General features: G+C 45.5%; 2 protein-coding genes across 3 annotated transcripts; both read right to left on the bottom strand.

The window, feature by feature from the left end:
* Nucleotides 1–4,356: 4,356 nt before the first annotated feature.
* LOC114791135 (urokinase plasminogen activator surface receptor-like) lies at nt 4,357–6,760 on the bottom strand. Of its 2 annotated transcripts, none has more exons than XM_028981695.1 (5): nt 6,711–6,760; nt 6,419–6,527; nt 6,187–6,330; nt 4,896–5,006; nt 4,357–4,767 (listed from the first exon to the last, which is right to left on the bottom strand). In XM_028981695.1, the coding sequence occupies exons 2-5, from the start codon at nt 6,432–6,434 to the stop codon at nt 4,577–4,579; spliced, it is 462 nt and encodes a 153-aa protein (XP_028837528.1). In that variant the 5' UTR covers nt 6,435–6,527; nt 6,711–6,760; the 3' UTR covers nt 4,357–4,576. The 2 variants fall into 2 exon arrangements, with proteins under 2 accessions (XP_028837528.1, XP_028837527.1); XM_028981694.1 differs by having other exon boundaries at nt 6,419–6,532; nt 6,711–6,755.
* Nucleotides 6,761–11,200: 4,440 nt separating this feature from the next.
* Nucleotides 11,201–21,474, bottom strand: LOC114789938 (uncharacterized). Its single transcript, XM_028979424.1, has 5 exons — nt 21,324–21,474; nt 16,344–16,394; nt 16,093–16,206; nt 15,849–15,992; nt 11,201–11,574 (listed from the first exon to the last, which is right to left on the bottom strand). Exons 1-5 carry the CDS (start codon nt 21,472–21,474, stop codon nt 11,384–11,386), a joined length of 651 nt encoding a protein of 216 aa, XP_028835257.1. The 3' UTR covers nt 11,201–11,383.
* Nucleotides 21,475–21,604: the final 130 nt, after the last annotated feature.

Here is a 21,604-nt window from a genome sequence, read left to right on the forward strand (position 1 = left end):
ATGGCCAGCTTGTGGGTGTGCTGGAAACCTGACATGCATGTTTTTCATCCTGTTTTTCACTGAAGCAAGAGATGCCAACATTTCAAAACCACAAACTGTTTCTTGCAATTAAATAAAGTCAAGACACACTGAATCAGAATATCTTTAATGTTATTGTAACAAGTACAACGAAATTAGGTGCAGTCCCTGAGCCGGAGAGGTATCTTAAATACTGTGTGTAAAAAAAAAGCTTAAATGAAATATAGTAATAATACATCATATAATACAAATATGATACAAAATATAATATTTTAATTAATGGGTGAGGTAAAAAAACTTATTGCACATGAAAAAGAGATTGAGTTAGAGATTGAGTTTAAAAATAAAAAGGATTAAATGTAGAAGCTGTTGTTTAGTCTGTTTGTCCTTGTTTTAATGCTCCTGTGTCTCTTGCCTGATTGCAACAGTTGGAATAGTTCTATGTACATAGAAGAAACATTGAAGAAATGCTGTGGTGGCCTAGCAGGTAAGCAAGCGGCACCGTAATCAGAAGGTTTCCAGTTCGAATCCCGATCCGCCGAGGTTCCACTGAGGTGCAAAGCACCGTCCCCACACACTGCTCCCCCGGGTGCCTGTCATGGCTGCCCCCTGCTCAATCAGGGTGATGGGTTAAATGCAGAGGACAAATTTCACTGTGTGCACCGTGTGCTGTGCTGCTGTGTATCACATGTGACATTCACTTCACTTCACTTCAATTTCCCATTACACTCTAATAAAATCCTGCAAGAATAGAAAATGATTTTTTCCACTAGTTTTTTTGTAGTTTGCATGGACCAGTCTGCATCACACATGCTGTACTACTTCTAAAGCAGGAAAATATTTTTTACTTAATGATGCTAATAAACGTTTCATTAAAACTTAATGACTGTATTAACTGTAACAACTCTTCTGCCCAGGCATGAGATGAGCCATTGCATGGCTTTGCAAGAAGGAAGGAAAAAAGTGGAGCAGTGGTTGGCCTAGCCAGTAAGGAAACATACAAGTAATCCTTGCCAAATCGAATCCCAAACTGCCAAAGTGCTACTAAGGTACCCCCTGAACAAAGTACCATCCCCACACACTGCTCCCTCAGGGGATTCACTATGAGGTGTTGTGTGCACAATTCTGAGGGAAAAATGCACTTAATCAATTTTGGAAAAACATAACAAAGGCGCTGACGAAAGTGCTGTGCTGTCATGGCCAACGCGCCTCCAGCCCGCTAGAGGGCACCTCACCAGCCTGGGAGACGACGACCCGGAAGAGGAAATGGAAGCGGGCGGTGGCAAGTATAAAAGGGAGGTAACACCAAGGAGACACGCCCGCTCTTTGTATGAGTTAAATGAGTTGTATGAGTTTACTCGCCAGAGACGCTAGCTCTCTCACCCACGACCTACGATAATTGAGATTCCCGTAATACGACCTTCGCCTGCCCACGACTTCGAGAATTGCCTGATCCCCTGGAAACCACGAAAGGAACCCCGACCGGAACTTCCTGACTACAACCTCTTCCTGCCCCTGACCTTGAACCTACCTGACCCATCGGTTAAGACGGGATTCCATGCTCCCCTACCTTCCTGCCGCCCAAGACCTACTCCCGTCCTGTCCAAGATCCCGAACCATCCTGAAACCCTCCGTCTTCCGGTTCTCCTCTGCCCCGGTCCTTCCCAAAGATCGCGAACTGACTCCCTGCTGCGTTGCAGCGCGTCCATTACTTCCTCATTCCTCGCCGGCCAGGCGACCCCGGTCCTCCTGCCCCGCTCGCCCAGTGTCCTCTACCGGTACGACGGCTTATCCCTACGCCGAAAGTATGTCTGCAAGTACGTCATCGAATTCCCCCTGTGACATGTGCATTAAAAAAAAGAATCAGTGAAGAAAAAGATTTTTCAAAAATAAATCAAACACAACAATAATGAAAAATACACAGAACCCATAAAACATTAACACTGTTTTAAAACAGGCAAACCCAACCTGGTCTTCATCCATAAGTGTAAGAAGTTCAAAGCCACCAGGACTCTTCTTAGAGCAGTCCAGCAACCTAAACTGAGCAATCGAAGGAGAAAGGCCTTAGTCAATGACGTGACCAAGAACCCAAATGCTCACTCTGTCAGAGCTCCAGAGGTCCTCTGTGGACAGAGGAGAACCTTCTAGATGGACAACCATCTCTGCAGCAATCCACCAATCAGGCCTGTATGGTAGAGTGACCACCTGGAAGCCACTCCTTAATAAAAGCTAACTGAAGGTCTCTCACACCATGAGAAACAAAATTCTCTGGTCTGACAAACATTGAACCCTTTTGGTGTGAATACCTCATAGGGGTGTTGAAATTAATCGTATAATCGATGCATAGCGATGCTGACGTGGACGATATTGCATCGATGCGGTGCAGAGCATAATCGATTATCATAATGATGTTGCTTGGTGATTTTCTGTTGGTGAATCTCGTTAAAAAGTAGTGCAGGTAGTGACTGTGGCGGCCTGTTCTACAGAATACAGTGTCGGACCACAGGAACAAGGAGCTTGGACCAGTCTGCTCGGTTCCTCTGCTTGGTGGACATGTCGATCTGCATCAGGACCGGGGCAGACGATTAACTCCGCCCACAACATAGTGCCATGTGCATTTAAAGGAGAACTACCAGTATATACAACTGTTACAAGGTGAGTGCGGACATAACAAGTTTTTCTGCTCTGGAGCAAATCAGAGCGTCCACACAGGCGTACGAGACCTTATCATCATGTGACCATGTAGAAAATGTCTGGGATGCATCGCGATGCATCGATATCGAGGCACTGATAATCGTAATCAAATCGAATCATGAGACCAGTGAAGGTTCACACCTCTAATACCTCATATCACATTTGGAGGAAACCAGGCACAACTCATCACCAGGCCAAAACCATCCCTACAGTGAAGCATGGTGGTGGCAGCATCATGCTGTGGGGATGTTTCTCAGCTGCAGTAACTAGGAGACTAGTCAGGATAAAGGGAAAAATGACTGTAAAAGGAATGTACAGAGACATCCTGGATAAAAACCTGTTCCAGAGCGCTCTTAAACTGGGGTGATGGTTCACCTTTCAGCAGGACAACAACACTAAGCACACAGCTAAGATATCAGCTAAGGAGTGGCTTCATGACAACTCTGTGAATGTCTTTGAGTGGCCCAGCCAGAGCCCAGATATGAATCCAATTGAACATCTCTGGAGAGGTTTAAAAACACTTCCCATCCCACCTGATTGTGCTTGAGAGGTGCTGCAAAGAAGAATGGGCCAAACTGGCCAAGGATAGGTATGACAAGCTTCTGGCATCATATTCAAAAAGACTTTTTAGCAATTACACTTGAGGCTGTAATTGCTGCAAAGGTGCTCTCCTCTTCACCCACGACGCCAGCTTCACCTCCCTCCTGTGTCATAGACAGTGGTCCTGCTTACACAGTAGAATTGATCCTGGACACCACACTGCAGCTGTGGTACACAATACCTCATCCACTGGATGGGCTATAACCTGGAAGACATGTCCTGGATCCCTGGCCATTTCATGCTGGACACCAATCTCATCACCGAGTGCTGGCAGTGCTTCTCCTCTACTTCGGGGCCGTCTGGAGTCAGACTCTGGTCGTCTGACAGTTGAGAACGCAGAACTGAGATGAATATAATCATCTCTCCTCTCCTTAATCATTGAGGCTTCAAGCATTTCACTCTGCTCTCCTAAGTCTCGTAAAACTGATCGTCTTTTCACCTCCTCCTCCTTTTCCTAATTTGGACCTTGTTTTGCCTCACCCAATCCTATTAGACAGTACTTGGGGTGATCAGGACTAGACACTAGACAATATATAATCAAGTAAAAGTAATAGAGGTACTTGTATCTTGTTAAGTCCTCTATATGGACTCTTAGATTTAGTTGAAAGCACTTTTATAAATTTGCATTAGTAGGATAAGAAACAGAAAGGGTGCTGAATGTGAATCATGACCTAACAGGAGCATCTATTGTGTTTACCTTGTCCATTCAGAAAATAACTCACACTCTTCTCAAACAATATTTTCAGCATTCAATATTCTAGTATTCTAATAAACCATGACAGACAACACATCAACAAAAACACGACAAATCCTTCCCATGGAAGGATTGTGGAGAAACAAACTGTCAGACAAAAAACTGTCTTGATTGACTATGACTGGGATACAGTGGGATGAATACATTTGGAAACAGTGTGGTTGAGATATTTATTGACATGTTTGTATGTAGTATATGGAAACCAGTGTCCCAAAATAATGTCAAACAATGGTAGTTAATTGCAAAAAAATAAAATCTTTTTAAGATTAAATAGAATGTGGAGTGGTGTGGAGGTAAAAGCTAATACTGACTTTCAGCAGATCTGCCCAAAAAGGCAAAAATAGAACCGATGATCAATTTCATGTGCATACTTCCATTTTTTCAATGTAATAATTAGTTGATGGGTAGAAATTTATATATTGGAGAAATCAGTGTATATATTATTTAAAGACTGATTTTGATTAATCTAAACTGTATGCATGAATATATTTCCAGACTTCTATTTGAAGCTCAGTGGAAAATGTATGAAATGAATGAAATCGCTAGGAGCAGGATGCTCTGCACAACACCACTTGCACCATTGCACAAGTTTCCCTTGCAGCATCTCACATCAGCATAGCCCATGTTAGTCAGGAAGTCTCCTAAGCAGCTATTCTTGGTAACACATCCTTTCATCATCTTCTTCAACCCACCAGAATCCACTAGTAGCACAAGAAAAAAAACATGCTTCAATAATTAGTTACTAAAAAACAATTAATGAGTCGACAGAGTTCATTCTAAGACCATGGTTTTATTAGTCCCATAAGAGCTATAGAAAGAAATCACATACCTATTGCTTTGATACAACGGTCTTCATTTCCTACACAGTTTACAGTAGAGTTGCAGTCAGTTGCAGAGCAGGAGAAACACTTCCTCCCATTTTGTGTGTCATTTAATGATGCTGACGGAAAAGAGGTTATTATCCATATTGTTTTTCTTTTGTCAGTGTAATATATTGCTACAAAAACGGCAATATTAGATACACTAATATTACTATTACAAATCTTGCACTTAGAAACCACATAACCACAACATTCACTGAATCCCATGCTTTTTTACTGTGGAAGTATTGTACAACATGACATTTTATAAGGGGATGCTGGGACTTTTTAAATAAGACCCAAACTGTCCCCCTCAGCTAGTTTGGATGTTCAGGAACAAGCAAGGTCCAAGACCTGTCAAAAAAAATACCAAAAAGCATAGGTCTTGAAATCATTAATTGCATGAATGGGGGAAATGTAAGTGAAAGCGAAGTGATTATCATTGTGAAACACTGCAGCACAGAACACGGTGCACACAACAAAATGTGTCCTCTGCTTTTTAACCCATCACCCTTTAGTGAGCAGTGGGCAGTCATGACTCCCCGGCCCCACACCCAGGGAGCAGTGTGTGGTGCTTTGCTGAGTGGCACCTTTAGCTGCTCGGAATTCGAACCGGTATCCTTCTGATTACGAGGTCGCTTCCTTAACCACTAGGCCACCACTGCCTATTACCTTTAAAGCTTTGCATGGTCTTCCTTAAGTTTATCTTAGTAACCTACTAAAGAAGTGAAAAGTGAGGGTGAAGTGATTGTGAAACATTGTACAGCACACTGTGCACATCACATAATGTGTCCTCTGATTACGGGTCCGCTTCCTTACCCACTAGGCAACCACTGCGGTGGTGGCTTAGCAACCTAGTTGCTGCTAGGTCACTGCTGGCCTAGTGAAATCGACGGACTGCTAGTCCATCGTAACCCACCACGCGGCCTTTGTTTCCTTACCCGCTAAACCACCACTGCCCCAAAGAACGCAATACTGATGACGCTGGGATTAAAGTCACATCAATACCAGCACTGATAGGACTATGTTGTACAAGGCACGACGTGTCATGTAAGTCATGAACTTAAAGCAAATAACAATAATTATAATAATAACTCACTATACACTAAAATATTGACTCAAGCACAATGTACAAGTGTGCCTGATGTGGGTTCTACACCCATGAAATACAATACACACAAGATATTTAATTACGTTTTATAAGAGAACATGATCACTTCTCTCTCATCATAGATTTTGAAACTGTACTTGATTTCTCACCTGTAAAACTTCCAGAATTACAGAGGTCTGTGGTGCAGCATTTAGTTGTCAGCACTATCTTTGATGTGCCAAAATTGAACGATGAATTTTGGCATTGATTTGGTGTTTCACAATCTTGAGTATGTACACTGGACTTTTGTGAACCTGCATAAAAAAAAACACAAAAAAGACTCAAAAGACTACTTCAGAGTTCAGCCAAACATGAATTCTGAGGCAGAAATTGATTTCTTACCATCAATTGCAATCATGACTGAATTGCTACACACACCAGTACATTGCACTTTGGTGGCTGAACACGATCCATCCAGTGCATGAGGTACGCACTCGTTACAGATTAAACCCTGTGCTGGACATGAAGTATACTGAACTGGTTATATACATTTGCGCTCAGGTGCTACACAAAATGAACAATAAGGAAGACACCATGGTTTACATCTTTCCACAGATGTAAACCATCTGCAAGAAAAAATGATTTCCACTATTACAAATAAGTGTCATTTTTCGTGAAAAAATGTAACTCTTACCGTAAGAGAAAAGAGTGCAGATTAGCATGAATGCAGGATTCATCTTGCCTGTATACGGGTGCTGACAAAAATGAAAAAATGGAGCGGGCCACTTAAATACAGCAGTCAATGGGAGTGTCATTATGTCACGTTGCAATGAAGGGGATAAACGCATGATGGACAGCAAAAAATATTTAACAAAATAATGGAAATAAGGGGACACACTATGTTCTACACTACAAAAACAACTACACAATGGCAAAACTCGGCAGTCAACCAACAACTGACCTACTGTACCTTCTGCTTCTCCCAAAATATTTAAAATGTGATTAATGTTATATTAAAAAATTTTGTAGTAAGTGTGTGGATTTGGCTGCTATGAAATGGTATATTTCATCGTAGTGTGTGGTGATATATTAAAAAGGAAGAAAATCACACATAAAGGTTTCCGCAAAATGTATTAGCCTTAGCTTTAATAAGCTTTCTTGATATAGTGAAAAACATAAACAGTCTACCATAATAGTCTACTATTCTGTGCATAATCACTTTGACGTTCATTTGAAAATCCTTGTAAAAAAATCTGAGAAATATGAGCAGGAAAATTGTATCTTTTCGGATTAATCTTTTCTCTGATGACTACAATTTTTACATGATGTTGCTACAGTAGCGTTATGCATTTTAAAGTTTCTACCAGTGCATAATACTGATCGAATATACTGCACAAGCACTGCTTTGGAGGCTGAACATTGTACAAAGATATTTTACTTACTGACTACTTTGGACCTTTATCTTACTCCGTTTTTTGTAAAAGTTGTGTAGGGTGTTTCCACTAATTACCCTGTGCAACATGTAACAGACTCATGTAAATACAGCTACACCCATACAACACCCATACAGATCCGGTCAGTGTGGAGAGGGATTAAACATTAATAAATGCAGACTATAGCAGTGTTTGCACTTGTTCAGTGTTTGCAGTCCATCAATTTTTTTTTCTTCCAGCCTCAGTATTTCAGCTTCCATTAGCCAGTACTATATGAACTGCTGTGAATATAATAACTGAGAATGCTTCCACTCTTCCACTCTTAATATCTATAAATAAAATTACTCAATCCAATACACATTAATCTTTTACACATTTAAGTTATTATTATAACTTCTTATTAGCTGGGTTTCAAATGGCATAAAAAATCTATAATTTGGCATAAATACTTTTACGGTGTTCTGAGGTTCAAACTTTCCTTACATTACTGTGAATGCAAAGTTCACAAATTTGCTAAATTAACACTCTTTTTCACTGACAGCAAGCAGGGAAAATGTCCTACAACATATATTTGCACTTGACTACTGATCTGGCTGCACATATATTAGTGTTTGTTTCCCAGGTGTCATTTCCCATCACCATTATTACATTCTTCCAAACGATGCCTGGTTTCATCCATGTACTTACCCATGGATGCCATCTAGAACATTATTCATACTTGCATTTTACCATAGCCAAACTGAATTGCTGAACAGTATTAAAGGTATGCAGTATGCTGCAGAAATATGCACACAGCTGCTGTGTATAGATAATCTTTAGAGACAATTTAGATTAACTTGTAACCTTCTTATTGTCTAACTTACGTATATAAACTAGAACAGAGTGAATAAAAAGATTGTTCTTATAGTTGGGAGTCCTAGTGAACCAGAATTGATCACTGGTCACGCCGGAGTCTTGTTGGGGAAAAATAACGGATGGCAAGGTATCAGGGGGAGAACAGTTTATTCACCAGAAAATAAAACGGCAGGGAAAAATGCTCAAAAACCAATAAACAAAACCACCGCGCCTTGCGCTGAACCGAGGAAAATGGCCAGGCAGGGTCGTGAGACTCCACAGGGTTCTTCACAGACACAAAGGGGGATAAGACTCCGGTTGTCCAGTTGGACAATCGCTCTGTAGACGCTGGATCACGCGGGTCATTTATAACGAGGCGGATTAGACAAAACCAGCCACACCTGATGCTCGTAATCCCGTGAGGATCACTAGCCGTGCCGAAGGAGCCTGGAGAGGCAACGTGTTGAGGCCCGCCCAGTGCACATAAAGGAATTGGGACTTACCAGGGCACCCGCGGCTACACGACATGACACGCAGACACGCTTTGACTTTGATACATACACACAGATACACGTTGTCGGTGTACAGTTTATGAAGAAACACATTGTAGATAAGACAGGACAAGACAGGAAGGAAGTCACCCAACACCAACAACCACCATGCTATCAAGAGAGTCAAAGAGAGTCAGATCTCTGAGGATCTGAAAAGAAGAGCTATTGCCCTACACAAAGACACCTTGAATTTGAGCTGCAGTATGGTGGCCAAGATCAGAGTGGTTTAACGGAATAGGTTCCACTCAGAACAGGCCTCGCCATGGTTCACCAAATAAGTTGAGAGGACGTGCTTGGCTGTATGCTGTCAGCATTACTGCAGGTGTTGAAGGCTCAGCCTTGCACCGCACACTGCATCAAATTGGTCTTCATGGCTGTCATACCAGAAGGAAGCGTCTTCTACATTTACATTTACAGCATTTATCAGACGCCCTTACCCAGAGCAACTTACAATCAGTAGTAACAGGGACAGTCCCCCTGAAGCAACTTAGGGTTGAATGTCTTGCTCAGGGTAGTATGTGGGATTTGAACCTGGGTCATCTTGTTCATAGGTGAGCGTGTTACCCACTAGGCTACTACCATCCTACCTTCTAAAGACGATGCAAAAGAAAGCCTGCAAATAATTTTCTGAAGACAAGAAGACAAAGAACATGGCGACTGGAACCATGTCCTGTGGTATGATGACCAAGATCAACATATTTGTTTCAAATTGTGTCTACTAGATGAGGAGAACAAGATAAGTGTGTATTGCCTCCAGCCAAGCATGGTGGTGGGAATGTCACAGCTTTGTCTGCATCAGTGATGTCAACACTGGTGAGCTACAGTTCATTGACAGCAACTATGAAGGCTTAAATGTAGTGTGACATACTGAAGCACAGCATAATCCCCTCCCTTTGAAAACTTGGCCACATGGCAGAATTCCATCATGAATACGACCTCAAACACGCCTCCAAGAGGACCCCTGTCTTGCTCAAGAAACTGAGGTTAAAGGTGCTGGGCCGGCCAAGGATGTCTCCAGACCTGCATCCATGGGGCTTCCTCAAAAAAGGTTGAGGAGTGCAAGGTCTCTAACATCCACCTGCTCTGTGACGTCATCTTGCAGGAGAGGATTCCAGAGGATTTGTGTGAAGCACCAGTGAACTCCATGCGACTCCAAGAGAGTTGAGGCATTGCTAGAAAATAATGGTGGCCACAGAAAATACTGGTCATGTTTTTGCTGTGTGTAGTTATTTTGAGGGGACAGCAAATTTACATTTACATTTACATTTACGGCATTTATCAGACGCCCTTATCCAGAGCGACTTACAATCAGTAGTTACAGGGACAGTCTCCCTGGAGCAATTTAGGGTTAAGTGTCTTGCTCAGGGACACAATGGTAGTAAGCGGGATTCGAACCCGGGTCTTCTGGTTCATAGGCGAGTGTTTTACCCACTAGGCTACTACCACCTGCAAATTTACACTGTAATATGAGCTGTACACTTACCACTTTACATTGTATCAAACTGTGTGCACCATGTGCTGTGCTGTTGTGCATCACATTGACAATAACTTCACTTTAAAAACTGATATTTTGCAAAAAGTACAGGGATTGGACTGCTGAGGGCTGGGGTAAAGTTGTTTTCTCCGATTTAAGATATCAAGATGTTATTTTTTGAAGTGGTTGTCTTTGTGAGATACTGTACATATACTGTACATTAAAGGTTAAATTAAATAATTGTAAGAAGGGTTGATGAAATACCTTTCATGTTTTTAAGTGTTTTTTATGTTTTTAAGTGTATGTTCATACACCACTGGTTGACATGTAAGGATAGTGTCAAGGCCTGTGTTCATGTGTATAAACGAATGCTGCTGTATTATGTCCTCATCCGATCATTGGTCATTTTTTCCACAAAATGACACAAACATTTTAACAAAAATTGCTGCTTCAGAGTTTTTACAATTTTACAATTAATCTGATCACTCATCACAACATTCTGGAGGATATGCAAATATCCATTATAATAAAAACAGAAGCAGCAAACTGTAAACAGTATTTGTGCCATTCTCAAAACTTTTGGCCATGACTGAATATGTTCAGTGTCCACAGTGTCCATGTTACAGGTTTGTGACACTTGTGTCTTGTCATCATCACCATCTAATGTCTGTTCTTTCATAGTGATTTGTTATATTTTGCACTCATTGCACAATGGCCTCATCGGCAACTGTGACGTGAGGATTTTCTTTTTGTTTCAAAATGTATGGAGTAAAATTCAATAAAACAATAGAACCTGAAAGTCAGTAATATGCCCTGTATTACAATGTAGCTGGTTAATTGGGTAAGTCAGGTAAGATGTCAGGTAAATTGCAGTGATTGAAGTAGATCAGTCTAGGATTCAGTTTTTTATTTAGAGACTTTACAGTCGGACAAAACTATTGAAATGACATTTGAGGTACAGGGGAAAAAAATATTGTATTTTAAATGCATAGAAACATTTGAAACATATGTAGAACACTAGACAATGTTGAATGTCATTAAATGAAATGTATTTTTCAAGGCATCCCTCTGGACCTCATTGAAAGATGGTGTAAGAGACGAACACAATCCCCAGAAGCAGGATGTTCTGCACAATGCTACTGGCACCATTACACAGGATCCCCCCACAGCAGCTGATGTTCACAAACCCCAATTTGCTCACCATATTGTCTTGATTACAGACACTTTGAGAAGCACATCCTTTTGCAATGCCTGTAGGAGATGAGACTAGAACAAAAAAATTTAAACATGGCAATGTGCAGTCTATATTGGAGAAAAAAACATGAAACATGTCTGAACACTGAAGAATCTTAAGTAGCGGACAAAGTTCAATTTACAGAGAAAACATACCTTGGATGCTGTCACGACTACGGACTTACGAGGGAAGGAAGCGCAGAGGTCTGACATACTGGGAAGGGGTTTTTATTATACAACAAATAAACAAACTCAAAGAAATACAAAGAAACAATGGCGCGATGGCCAAAAACAGTTTAACATAAATCAAGAACTGAAACAAACCCGTAGGCGTGTGGCGATTGCCAGAACTCAAAACACATAAAACTAAACAAGGTCAAGTTCGTGCATAGAGTTCACGAAAATGCCAGCGACCCCGAACGGGCGGAAACTTCCGGCATTTATGGGGCGTCAGGATTGAGTTCCGGTGTGGAGCCCAGCTGCAGGCAATCCTGACAGAGCCCCCCCTCCAAGGGCTACGTCCTCGGAGCCCCAACAGTACCATCAGTGGAGGCGGCGGGGCGGACGGCGGCAACCACAGGGCTCCTGCCCTGCTGTATCCTCCCCTGGAGGACCCGGTCCCTCGGGCTGGCTCCCCGGCGTGGTCAGGCGTGGCGGCCCCGGTCCCTCGGGCTGGCTCCCCGGCGTGGTCAGGCGTGGCGGCCCCGGTCCCTCGGGCTGGCTCCCCGGCGTGGTCAGGCGTGGCGGCCCCGGTCCCTCGGGCTGGCTCCCCGGCGTGGTCAGGCGTGGCGGCCCCGGTCCCTCGGGCTGGCTCCCCGGCGTGGTCAGGCGTGGCGGCCCCGGTCCCTCGGGCTGGCTCCCCGGCGTGGTCAGGCGTGGCGGCCCCGGACCCTCGGCCTGGCTCCCCGGCGTGGTCCCGCTTGGCGGCCCCGGACCCTCGGCCTGGCTCCCCGGCGTGGTCCCGCTTGGCGGCCCCGGACCCTCGGCCTGGCTCCCCGGCGTGGTCCCGCTTGGCGGCCCCGGACCCTCGGCCTGGCTCCCCGGCGTGGTCCCGCATGGCGGCCCCGGACCCTCGGCCTGGCTCCCCGGCGTGGTCCCGCATGGCGGCCCCGGACCCTCGGCCTGGCTCCCCGGCGTGGTCCCGCATGGCGGCCCCGGACTCCCGTACCTGCACACAATAATCAGGGGCCGATCCATCTGGGTACGTGTGGGCCCTGTCTCCACATGTCCCCTCTGACACGTCTTGTGTCACCCCCTGCACCGCGCAGGGGATTGTCCCAGAGCCTCCGGCGACTGTTCCAGGCACCCCAGGCTGGTGCCTTCTGGGACTATGCAGCCCCTCTCGCTGCACGGCCCTGGTGCCAAGGGGGGGGCATTGCCAGACCATCCGGCTAGCCCCTTCTGCGTCCGTTGGGACAAGCAGGCCCTCTTCCTGCCTGTCCCAGCTGGGTCCTCATGCCTACCCGGGGGCTCTATGGCGCTCCACCCCTCTGGAGGCAGACGCAGGCCCATGCCTGGCCCGCCCTCCTCACTGGCTACCGGAGGACCCAGCTCCATCGCTTCCCCACCTCCCCTCCCCTCAGGAGGAGTCCCCAACCCGAACTGCACCCCCCCAAAAAATTCTTTGGGGGAGCACCCCCCCCCGCTGGACTTAGGGGTACCTTGGGGCTTGTCCACCTCGCCTTGGACCAGCACATTCGGGTCAGGAACCTCCTCCCTGGGGTTCGGCTCCGCGGCTGGGTCGCCATCTGGTGGACACAAAGAGGGGAAGTGGGGGCGACATACGGACACATATGCCACACAGACACACACAGACAGAGACAGACAGAAGAGAGGGTCGTCTGGCTCCCTCTCTGGGCTCTCCGGGACCTCCTCAGGGGGCACAGCCAGGATCTCGGGAGGAGCGACCTTCTCGTCGCCCACCAGTGCTGGGTCTTCTTGCCCCGGATCCTGACTGGCGCTGGATGTGGTGGAGGGGCAGAGTTCGATCCCTGGCTCAGGCCGATCAAACTCCGCCCTCAGTCTCTGTTGGAAGTCCTGAAAACTCCTGTCTGTCTCTCCCTGCTGCCAGAGGGTTGTGCTCCAGCCCCATGCTGATCCAGTCAGACACTTGAGGATGGTAGTGATCTCGTCTGTGTCTGCTGCCCCACTGAAGGGTCCCGGGACAATTGGGCTGTCCCACACGGGGCTGGGCACGTCGCTGGAGATGGTGGTAGGTGTGTGGTGTGGAGGGGGGTGGACGTCTTCTCCAGCAGGTGTGGACGCTGGTGCTGCGCTGCCATTTTGCTGGGGAACGTCCGGGCAGAGGGAAGGCGGGTCGGCGACTGGAGCAGGAATGGAGGATTCCCTGCGAGGCAGTCCCGGCAGCGCAGTTGCTGGCTGGCGACCTCCCGTCGCCCTCTTCCACCAGCTTTCCTCACACTGCTGGGAGGGACGTGGGTTTCCACGGACCTCGTGACGATCCTGGATGGGCGCGATGGGCGGAGCCATCCCGGCACCGACTGCCCAAACGGCGTCATCCTGGTCGTCGTCCGTGTCCACCTCGTACCCCCGGAAGTCACATGGGTCATCACGGACGCCGCGATGATCTCGGACGCGCACGCTGGGCGGAGCCATCCCGGCACCGACCGCCCACCGAAAATCCACGTCATCATCGCTTTCGTCATCCGTGTCCTCCCACCGGTGACTCCGAGGGTCGTCCACCCTGCGGACATCCTGGACCCATGGCGCGATAAGCTCCCATGGGCAGTACTCTGGCCATTCGGGCTGGAGGCTGCCCACCTCCTCGCTGGAGGAACGCCGCCGTTGTTGTTGTTGTTGCCGCTTCTCACCCCCCTGGAAGTGACGTGGGTCCCCACGGACCTTGCGACGATCGCAGACTGGCGCGATGGGCGGAGCCCAACTCTCGTCTCCCGTGCTCTCGTCGTCGTCCGTGTCGTCCCAGTCCACAGGGAGCCTTGCCAGCAGAGCGCAGAGTTCTTGGCTCGACATGGCGAAGATCGTGGGGGTCGCATCTTCTGCGTTCGCTGCCCACGTCACTTCCTCGCTGCTGCCGACGCCAACGTCCTCGCTCCGCCCACTCACCCACCGACGTTGTCGCTTCCGGGTTTCGCGGAGTTTCCCGGGGGTGACGTCATCACGCGGCGCCGCGTACCACGGCTTCTCGGGGAGAAAACGCTCCACCAGAACGGGCGGCGCGTCTCTCCCCTGCCGTCCGCGTTCGCCGCGCCGGGCTGCGTCCTTCGCGGCGTTTCTTCTCCTCTGCTTTCCACCTCTGCGCTTTTGGGGGGGTCGCTGGCATTCTGTCACGACTACGGACTTACGAGGGAAGGAAGCGCAGAGGTTGGACATACTGGGAAGGGGTTTTTATTATACAACAAATAAACAAACTCAAAGAAATACAAAGAAACAATGGCGCGATGGCCAAAAACAGTTTAACATAAATCAAGAACTGAAACAAACCCGTAGGCGTGTGGCGATTGCCAGAACTCAAAACACATAAAACTAAACAAGGTCAAGTTCGTGCATAGAGTTCACGAAAATGCCAGCGACCCCGAACGGGCGGAAACTTCCGGCATTTATGGGGCGTCAGGATTGAGTTCCGGTGTGGAGCCCAGCTGCAGGCAATCCTGACAGATGCAATGGTTTTCATTTCCTATACAGTTTACTGTTGATGTACAGTCTGTTCCATTGCAGGTGAAACAACTCCTCCCATTAGGTAAACTATTTAGTGATGCTGGAAAGAAGGGATCATGTCCATTTCAGTAGATCCCCAGCAATATCTAGATACTGACTATTAAAGTTCATGGCTACATGTTGATATGCTAAGGATAAGCGTAATTTGACTAAACAAAAAGCTAAAAAATGTATCTTTTTCTATAATTGTGTAAACAGACTATCTGCCTGGCACTTTTTGTAGTCAGTCAGAAAGCACAGTGCCTGTGATCAACAAATGCAAGGTGTTGCTATGTTGTAAATGTCAAACTAGTGACATACATATGCAAAATACCGGTCTTTTGTATTTGTAACATTTTGTAACTTTTGTAACATTTGTGTAAAAGCTTCGTTTTGTATTTGTACAGCATTGTTTGCAAGGTTCCTTTGTGGATGCCATTCATTTAGGGATCTGACCTCATAGTCTTACAGTACACAAACTTTGCTGCAAAATAAATACTATTTGTTTTGTGTATGCATACTTTTAAATATCATTTTAAGATATTACTTTGTTTTTATTTTAGCATTTAATTTACATATTTGAGTATATTTAAATTAATCACACATAAAACAATGAAAAAATGGCTTCTCACGTGTAAGACTTCCTGAGTTGCAGAGATCTGTGCTGCAGCATGTAGTTGTCATTACTACTCTTGTCAATCCAAAATTAATGGATCCATTTTGGCACTCATCAGGTGGTAAGCAGTCTCTTGCATTTAAATTAATTGTTTCAGAACCTACAAATAGAAAAAACTAAAGTATGAATGCACATATTACAATATGGCAGTTTTGTCAAAAACAAGTATAACAAAAAGTAAAATGAAATAGTTTTCTTACCCAGAAATGTAGTTAAAACTACATTGCCACACACGCCAGTACATGGAACTGAGGTTGATGAACACATTCCATTTGGTGTTAAAGTTTTGCACTGGTTGCATGTTAATCCCTGTGCTGGATATGATGAAATAGATTAATTAAGTTGCTTAAGGAGGTGCTAAATCATTCCAACAATTCTAATTGATTCTTCAATTTATATGGACAAAAGGTTTTATTATAATTCCATTATAAAATACCATTAAAAACCTTACCTGTAGAGTAAAGAGCACAGATCAGGAGTATGGCTTTACGATTCATCTTGCCTGAGTTGAAAAACAGAAACTTCATGTGAAACAGCCTCTTAAATATGGCAAGCAATGGGAGTGTCACTGAGTAAATGCTTTCACTTCTGAAAAAATGAGAAACAGAAAGGCTTTCACTTCTGTAAATTATTTTTATTAATTTCCCCTCTGATGGACATGTAATCAGATAATCATATTCAGTGCATATTACAGACATGAGTTCTTGTGTTATATTGAGTGTTTTGGCAGCATTAATAATAGGGTATAAGGTGAGTATGACAGCACAGAGATATTCAAAGGGAATAAGATGACAAATTAATAACCTTTTTAAATTGAAGAATAACTTTAAAGATAGTGGCTACACATAACCCCCCACCCACCCTACAACTCACCCCCTCCCCTCCACCACCACTTCTGCCCCCCAACCCTACAAGGGTTGCCTAGTTGCGGGAGGATGGAGGGTGCAAGATGTGCATGCTTTGGATGACAGGCTCTAACTGGGTTGTATCTGTGGGCTAGTTAAGATAGATCATCTTGTTTTAGGCAACGCCAGCATCCCCTGATAGCTCAGTTTGGCCAGACGGCCAGCTCAAACAAAGGGTTCTGGTATTCCATTTAAGGATTATGGAGGCCGCTGTGCTCTTAGGAACCTTAAGGGCAGCAGATTTTTTTGTAACCTTTGACAGATCTGTGCCTTACCACAATTCTGTCTCTGAGTTCTTCAGGCAGTTCCACTGATAATTATCATTTGCACTGACATGCATTGTGAGCTGTAAGGTCTTATATAGGCAGGTGGGTGGCTTTCCTAATCAAGTCCAGTCACTATAACCAAACCCATCCAGACAAATGAAGGTGTAGAACCATCTCAAGGATGATCAGAAGAAATAAGTTAAATATATGAATGTCACAGCAAAGGGTCTGAATACTTAGAATCTGCAAATATGTCAACAATTCTGTACTTTTCTGTCAATATAGGGTGCTGTGTGTACTGCATACTATTCAGGTTTATTACTAAAAAATAAACATACAATTGAGTTTAAAGTTCTATTACTTATTAATTTTATCAAGACTTGCTCTGGGGGAGCATTCGCAGACATGTCATGGGAACTGGAACTTGAACCAGGCGTAGACACTGGGCTCACACTGGGGATACTTAACACAGATGATAAAGGTCTAAGCAGGGGTCATTTTTTTGAGTAGATTCAAAGCGTTGCTGCTCAAAACAGAAGATTTCCTGAAACTTTCAAGATACGCTCCCTGTGTCTGCTGTGTCTGGCATGTGTTCTCCTGTTCTGGAGTGCATGTCACACATTGACTCTGAGAGCCACCCTCATTTTGGGGTCATCTGAACACAGGGGCGGATCTCCTCTCCAGAGGGAGGCTACACCTACAAGTGCTGCAACAACTTTGGGATCGGCTTGGCAGGGCAGGCGTAGATCTGTTTGCATCGCCTCTGGCGCCACATGGTGTCTCCCTCTTCGCATCTGCTCTCTCAGGTGAGGTGGGCAGGTGATCCACACCCACCCAGAGCTGTGGTGCCTTCAGGCCTGCCTGCTGAGAGGTCAAAGCTTGTATCTATTTTTTAGCTTGTCCTGTTGGTATTGATGGGGTGACACCCCCTTGCCATACGTTGACTGAAGGGTGTATGATGGCTGAGGCTATGGTTTCTCTCTGGGACCTATCAATGGTTTGGGACCTATCAATGGTTATCGATGTAAGGCTCCATTTGAGCCAATTGAGTTGGCGAATCTTAAGGCAGTTTCCTACAAGAATGCATTGCTGTTGGTGCTGGCTTCAGCCAGGCGAGTGGGCGACCGCCAGGCTCTCTCTGTTCATCCCAGGTGTATGCAGTTTGCCCCTGGCAGTACTAAGGTTACACTGTGCCCTGCGGTATTTTGATCGGCAGTTTTGGGAAGGTTACTTTTAAAATGTATTCCACTACAGATTACAGAATACATGCCGCAAAATGTAGTTTGTAATGTATTCCGTTAAGTTACTCAATGTGAGTAACGTATTCTGAATACTTTAGATTACTTAATATATTGTCATGCTTTTTACAACTACATGAATGTGGAAATCACAGATAATAAAAAAGCCCTGGTTTTCCTCAACCATTTCTTTATTAATAAAGCTGAAAAGTGTAAGAGTATTAGACAAACATAAAATATGCCATTGAAAAGTATTTACTGTTACGTTCACCAAAATATTCCATCACTTAGTTAAAATAAAAAGTAGCCTTGCTAAGGAAAAAAAAAAAAACAGCATTTACAATGACCCTCTTCTTGATTAGGACAAAAAGGTAATATATAAAACAATTCTCAAAAATTAAAAATATACTTTTTTGGCATTTACTGTCAATATTATTCTTCCACAAATAATTTCAAAATACTAAATATCCTTAAATACAAATCAGATATTCAAACTTGATGTGACAATGACTCTGAGAAAAACATCAAGGACAGAGTGGGGCAGTGGTGTAATCAGAAGATTGCCGGTTCGAATCCCGAGCCTCCAGGGTGCCATTGAGGTGCCACTGAGCAAAGCACCGTCCCCACCGTCCCCACACACTGCTCCCCGGGCGCCTGTCATGGCTGCCCACTGCTCACTCAGGGTGATGGGATAAATGAAGAGGACAAATTTCACTGTGTGCACCGTGTGCTGTGCTGCTGTGTATCACATGTGACAACCCCTTCACTTTCACAGTGGCAGACCGTCAATAGGGGGTGCTGGGGTGCCACCCCACCAGTCTCACATGGAGAAGATCACATAAAATTATTTTAGAAATCATGAAAATTAAAATAAATGGGCTGTATATTATACAGACTGTGAGTACTGTGTATAATCTGCATTCAAATGTAATTTTAAAATGTTCTCTATCCTATTTACCATGACCAAAACATATTTCTTGTTCCTTTGGTGCACAAAAATCTTCAATCTACCATTGACTCACGCAACAAATGGTGCATGCACACTGGAACCCCCACCAATACAAAGTATAAGAGAACCTGCACCCAAACCCCTCCTACAAGGCCAAGGAAATTCACCTTTGTACTTTGTAAGCAGTTAGCTGGAGCAGCTAAGCAGCCTGTGGAGTTTTTATCATGGAGAAAATTAATTCAGTTTTGAATTACACTGTATTTTTGCTTTAATTTAATCTCTTAAAGTAGCGTGATACATAAGAATGGTGCTTTGGTGTACTGTAGAGGTGATATGTGGTTAGAGCACATCTGAAAACTGACTTGCAAAAGACATCTCACTATGGGACATTCCCCTTGCATGTCTATTCGCTGAAGCCCAATTCAATTACACCTTACATTTACATTTACAGGATTTATCAGACGCCCTTATCCAGAGCGACTTACAATCAGTAGTTACAGGGACAGTCCCCCAGGAACAATTTAGGGTTAAGTGTCTTGCTCAGGGACACAATGGTAGTAAGTGGGATTCGACCCCGGGTCTTCTGGTTCATAGGCGAGTGTGTTACCCACTAGGCTACTACCACCCTACCACCTTCAGGCAGTCACATCTAGGTGACACCTTCAGCAGTCACATCTAGGTGGTAGAACATAGTAAAAGGTTCAGGGCTTGCCCAACTTGCTGAGGAACACACATCAGCCACAGACATGCCCCTAAACACTGCCCAACATGCCGCACTCCCTCTGGTGGAGAGCGCCCGTACAGGTGAAGGGGGCTGCAGTACCCGACCCATATAACCCATAGAAATAGACTGCATTAGCCAGTGGGACAACGTCTGTTTGGACAAAGCAATACCGGGGGTCAGCAACGCAAACAAAAAGCTGCTTGCTTCTTCTAAATGGTCCAGTCCTGTTGATGTACACCTGCAGGGCACATACAGGGCAGAGCATGTTGAGTCTGCCAGAGGCTCCAAAGGAGGCTCACACATAGCCTCCAACACCAGTGACAAACTCCAGGGGGCCACTGCGCAGGGGAAGATGCCAAAACAGCTGACCTATCTCTGCCAAACATGGGGGACCTGGCCAACTTGGCGCTATCAGAATCAGCATTAAGCCCCCCCAACCTCACCCTGTCCAGGGTGGGCAGGATCAGACTCACCAGAGGAAAAGCTTACAGCAAAAGCTGTGGCCACGGATGTGACAGAGCATCCACACCGAGCGGTGGACTGTGATTTCTGGCAATGCGAAAAGATCTATGGCAGCCCTGTCGAACATCATTTAAATCCTCGTCACCACCCTGGGATGGAGTCTCCACTCCCTGGAATAGGGGTGACCTCTGGAAAGCAGATCTGCACCAGAGTTCAGCAGGTCCTATACATGGGATGCATGTAATGTAAGCAGGTGCACACTGCTCCAAAGCATGAGACTTCACATACGCCACTGCGGTGGTGTTGCCCATCCTGATCAGAACGTGATGGCCCTGGGGGTGCAAGCAAAAAATGACTCAGCGCCAGGAGTTTGAGAAAATTTAAGAGAAGTGAAGTGATTGTCACTTGTGATACACAGCAGCACAGCACACAATGCACACAGTGAAATTTGTCCTCTGCATTTAACCCATCACCCTGAGGGAGCAGTGGGTCGCCATGACAGGCGCCCAGGGAGCAGTGTGTGGGGACGGTGCTTTGCTCAGTGGTACCTCAGAGGTACCATGGCGAATCGGGATTCGAACCAGCAACCTTCTGATTACGGGGCCGCTTCCTTAACCGCTAGGCCACCATCTGCCCCAAATTGAAGTGGACCTCCCTAAGTTGGGGGAGCCAGAACCCGTTAATTGCTCTGCCCTCTAGCAGGTTGCCCCATCTGAACACAGATGCATCCATGGTCACTATTTTGCGAACCTGCTGAGCCTAGAGTGAACGCGGGTCTCCTGAGGAGGAATGACATAAGCTCTTCCTGTTCCTTTTCTTTGCCTCAAACCTCTCCTGCATCAAGGTGAAAGCAGGTGCAAAAAGTAAAAAAAATGCAGCTTGTCTACCGTGGTCAGACCCAGTGTCCTGACTACAGACTTGCGACACGCACAGAACCAAATTGGTGACTGAGCGGATTTCGGTCCAGATCATGTCCACTGTGCTACCATTATGCAGGGCCGTGGACATGTCCTCCTTCAACTTCACCAGGTAGGCCATGAGGAGCAATGAGGAGGGCTTTAATAAGAGGAGGCAGGGCCTCCTGCTGCCCCATCTGGCCAAGCCTGAGTGCAAGATTGAGTTGTCGCATATTGAGATGTTGAGTGAATTAACCAAATGAGAACTCGCA

This window comes from Denticeps clupeoides, chromosome 5 (assembly GCF_900700375.1).
Source record: "Denticeps clupeoides chromosome 5, fDenClu1.1, whole genome shotgun sequence".
Classification (NCBI taxonomy): domain Eukaryota; kingdom Metazoa; phylum Chordata; class Actinopteri; order Clupeiformes; family Denticipitidae; genus Denticeps; species Denticeps clupeoides.

Excerpts from the sequence above, each read along its gene's own strand:
- LOC114789938 (XM_028979424.1), bottom strand. The coding sequence starts at position 21,474 with ATGGCCTACCTGGTGAAGTTGAAGGAGGACATGTCCACGGCCCTGCAT. Across the intron at positions 16,395-21,323 it reads GGACACTGGGTCTGACCACG|GCAAGATGAATCGTAAAGCC; the intron begins GTAGACAAGCTG and ends TTTTCAACTCAG. Across the intron at positions 11,575-15,848 it reads CAACTCAGGAAGTCTTACAC|TCTCATCTCCTACAGGCATT; the intron begins GTGAGAAGCCAT and ends TTTTTGTTCTAG.
- LOC114791135 (XM_028981694.1), bottom strand. The coding sequence starts at position 6,753 with ATGAATCCTGCATTCATGCTAATCTGCACTCTTTTCTCTTACG. Across the intron at positions 6,533-6,710 it reads CTGCACTCTTTTCTCTTACG|CACAGGGTTTAATCTGTAAC; the intron begins GTAAGAGTTACA and ends CTTCATGTCCAG. Across the intron at positions 5,007-6,186 it reads TAATTCTGGAAGTTTTACAG|CATCATTAAATGACACACAA; the intron begins GTGAGAAATCAA and ends CTTTTCCGTCAG.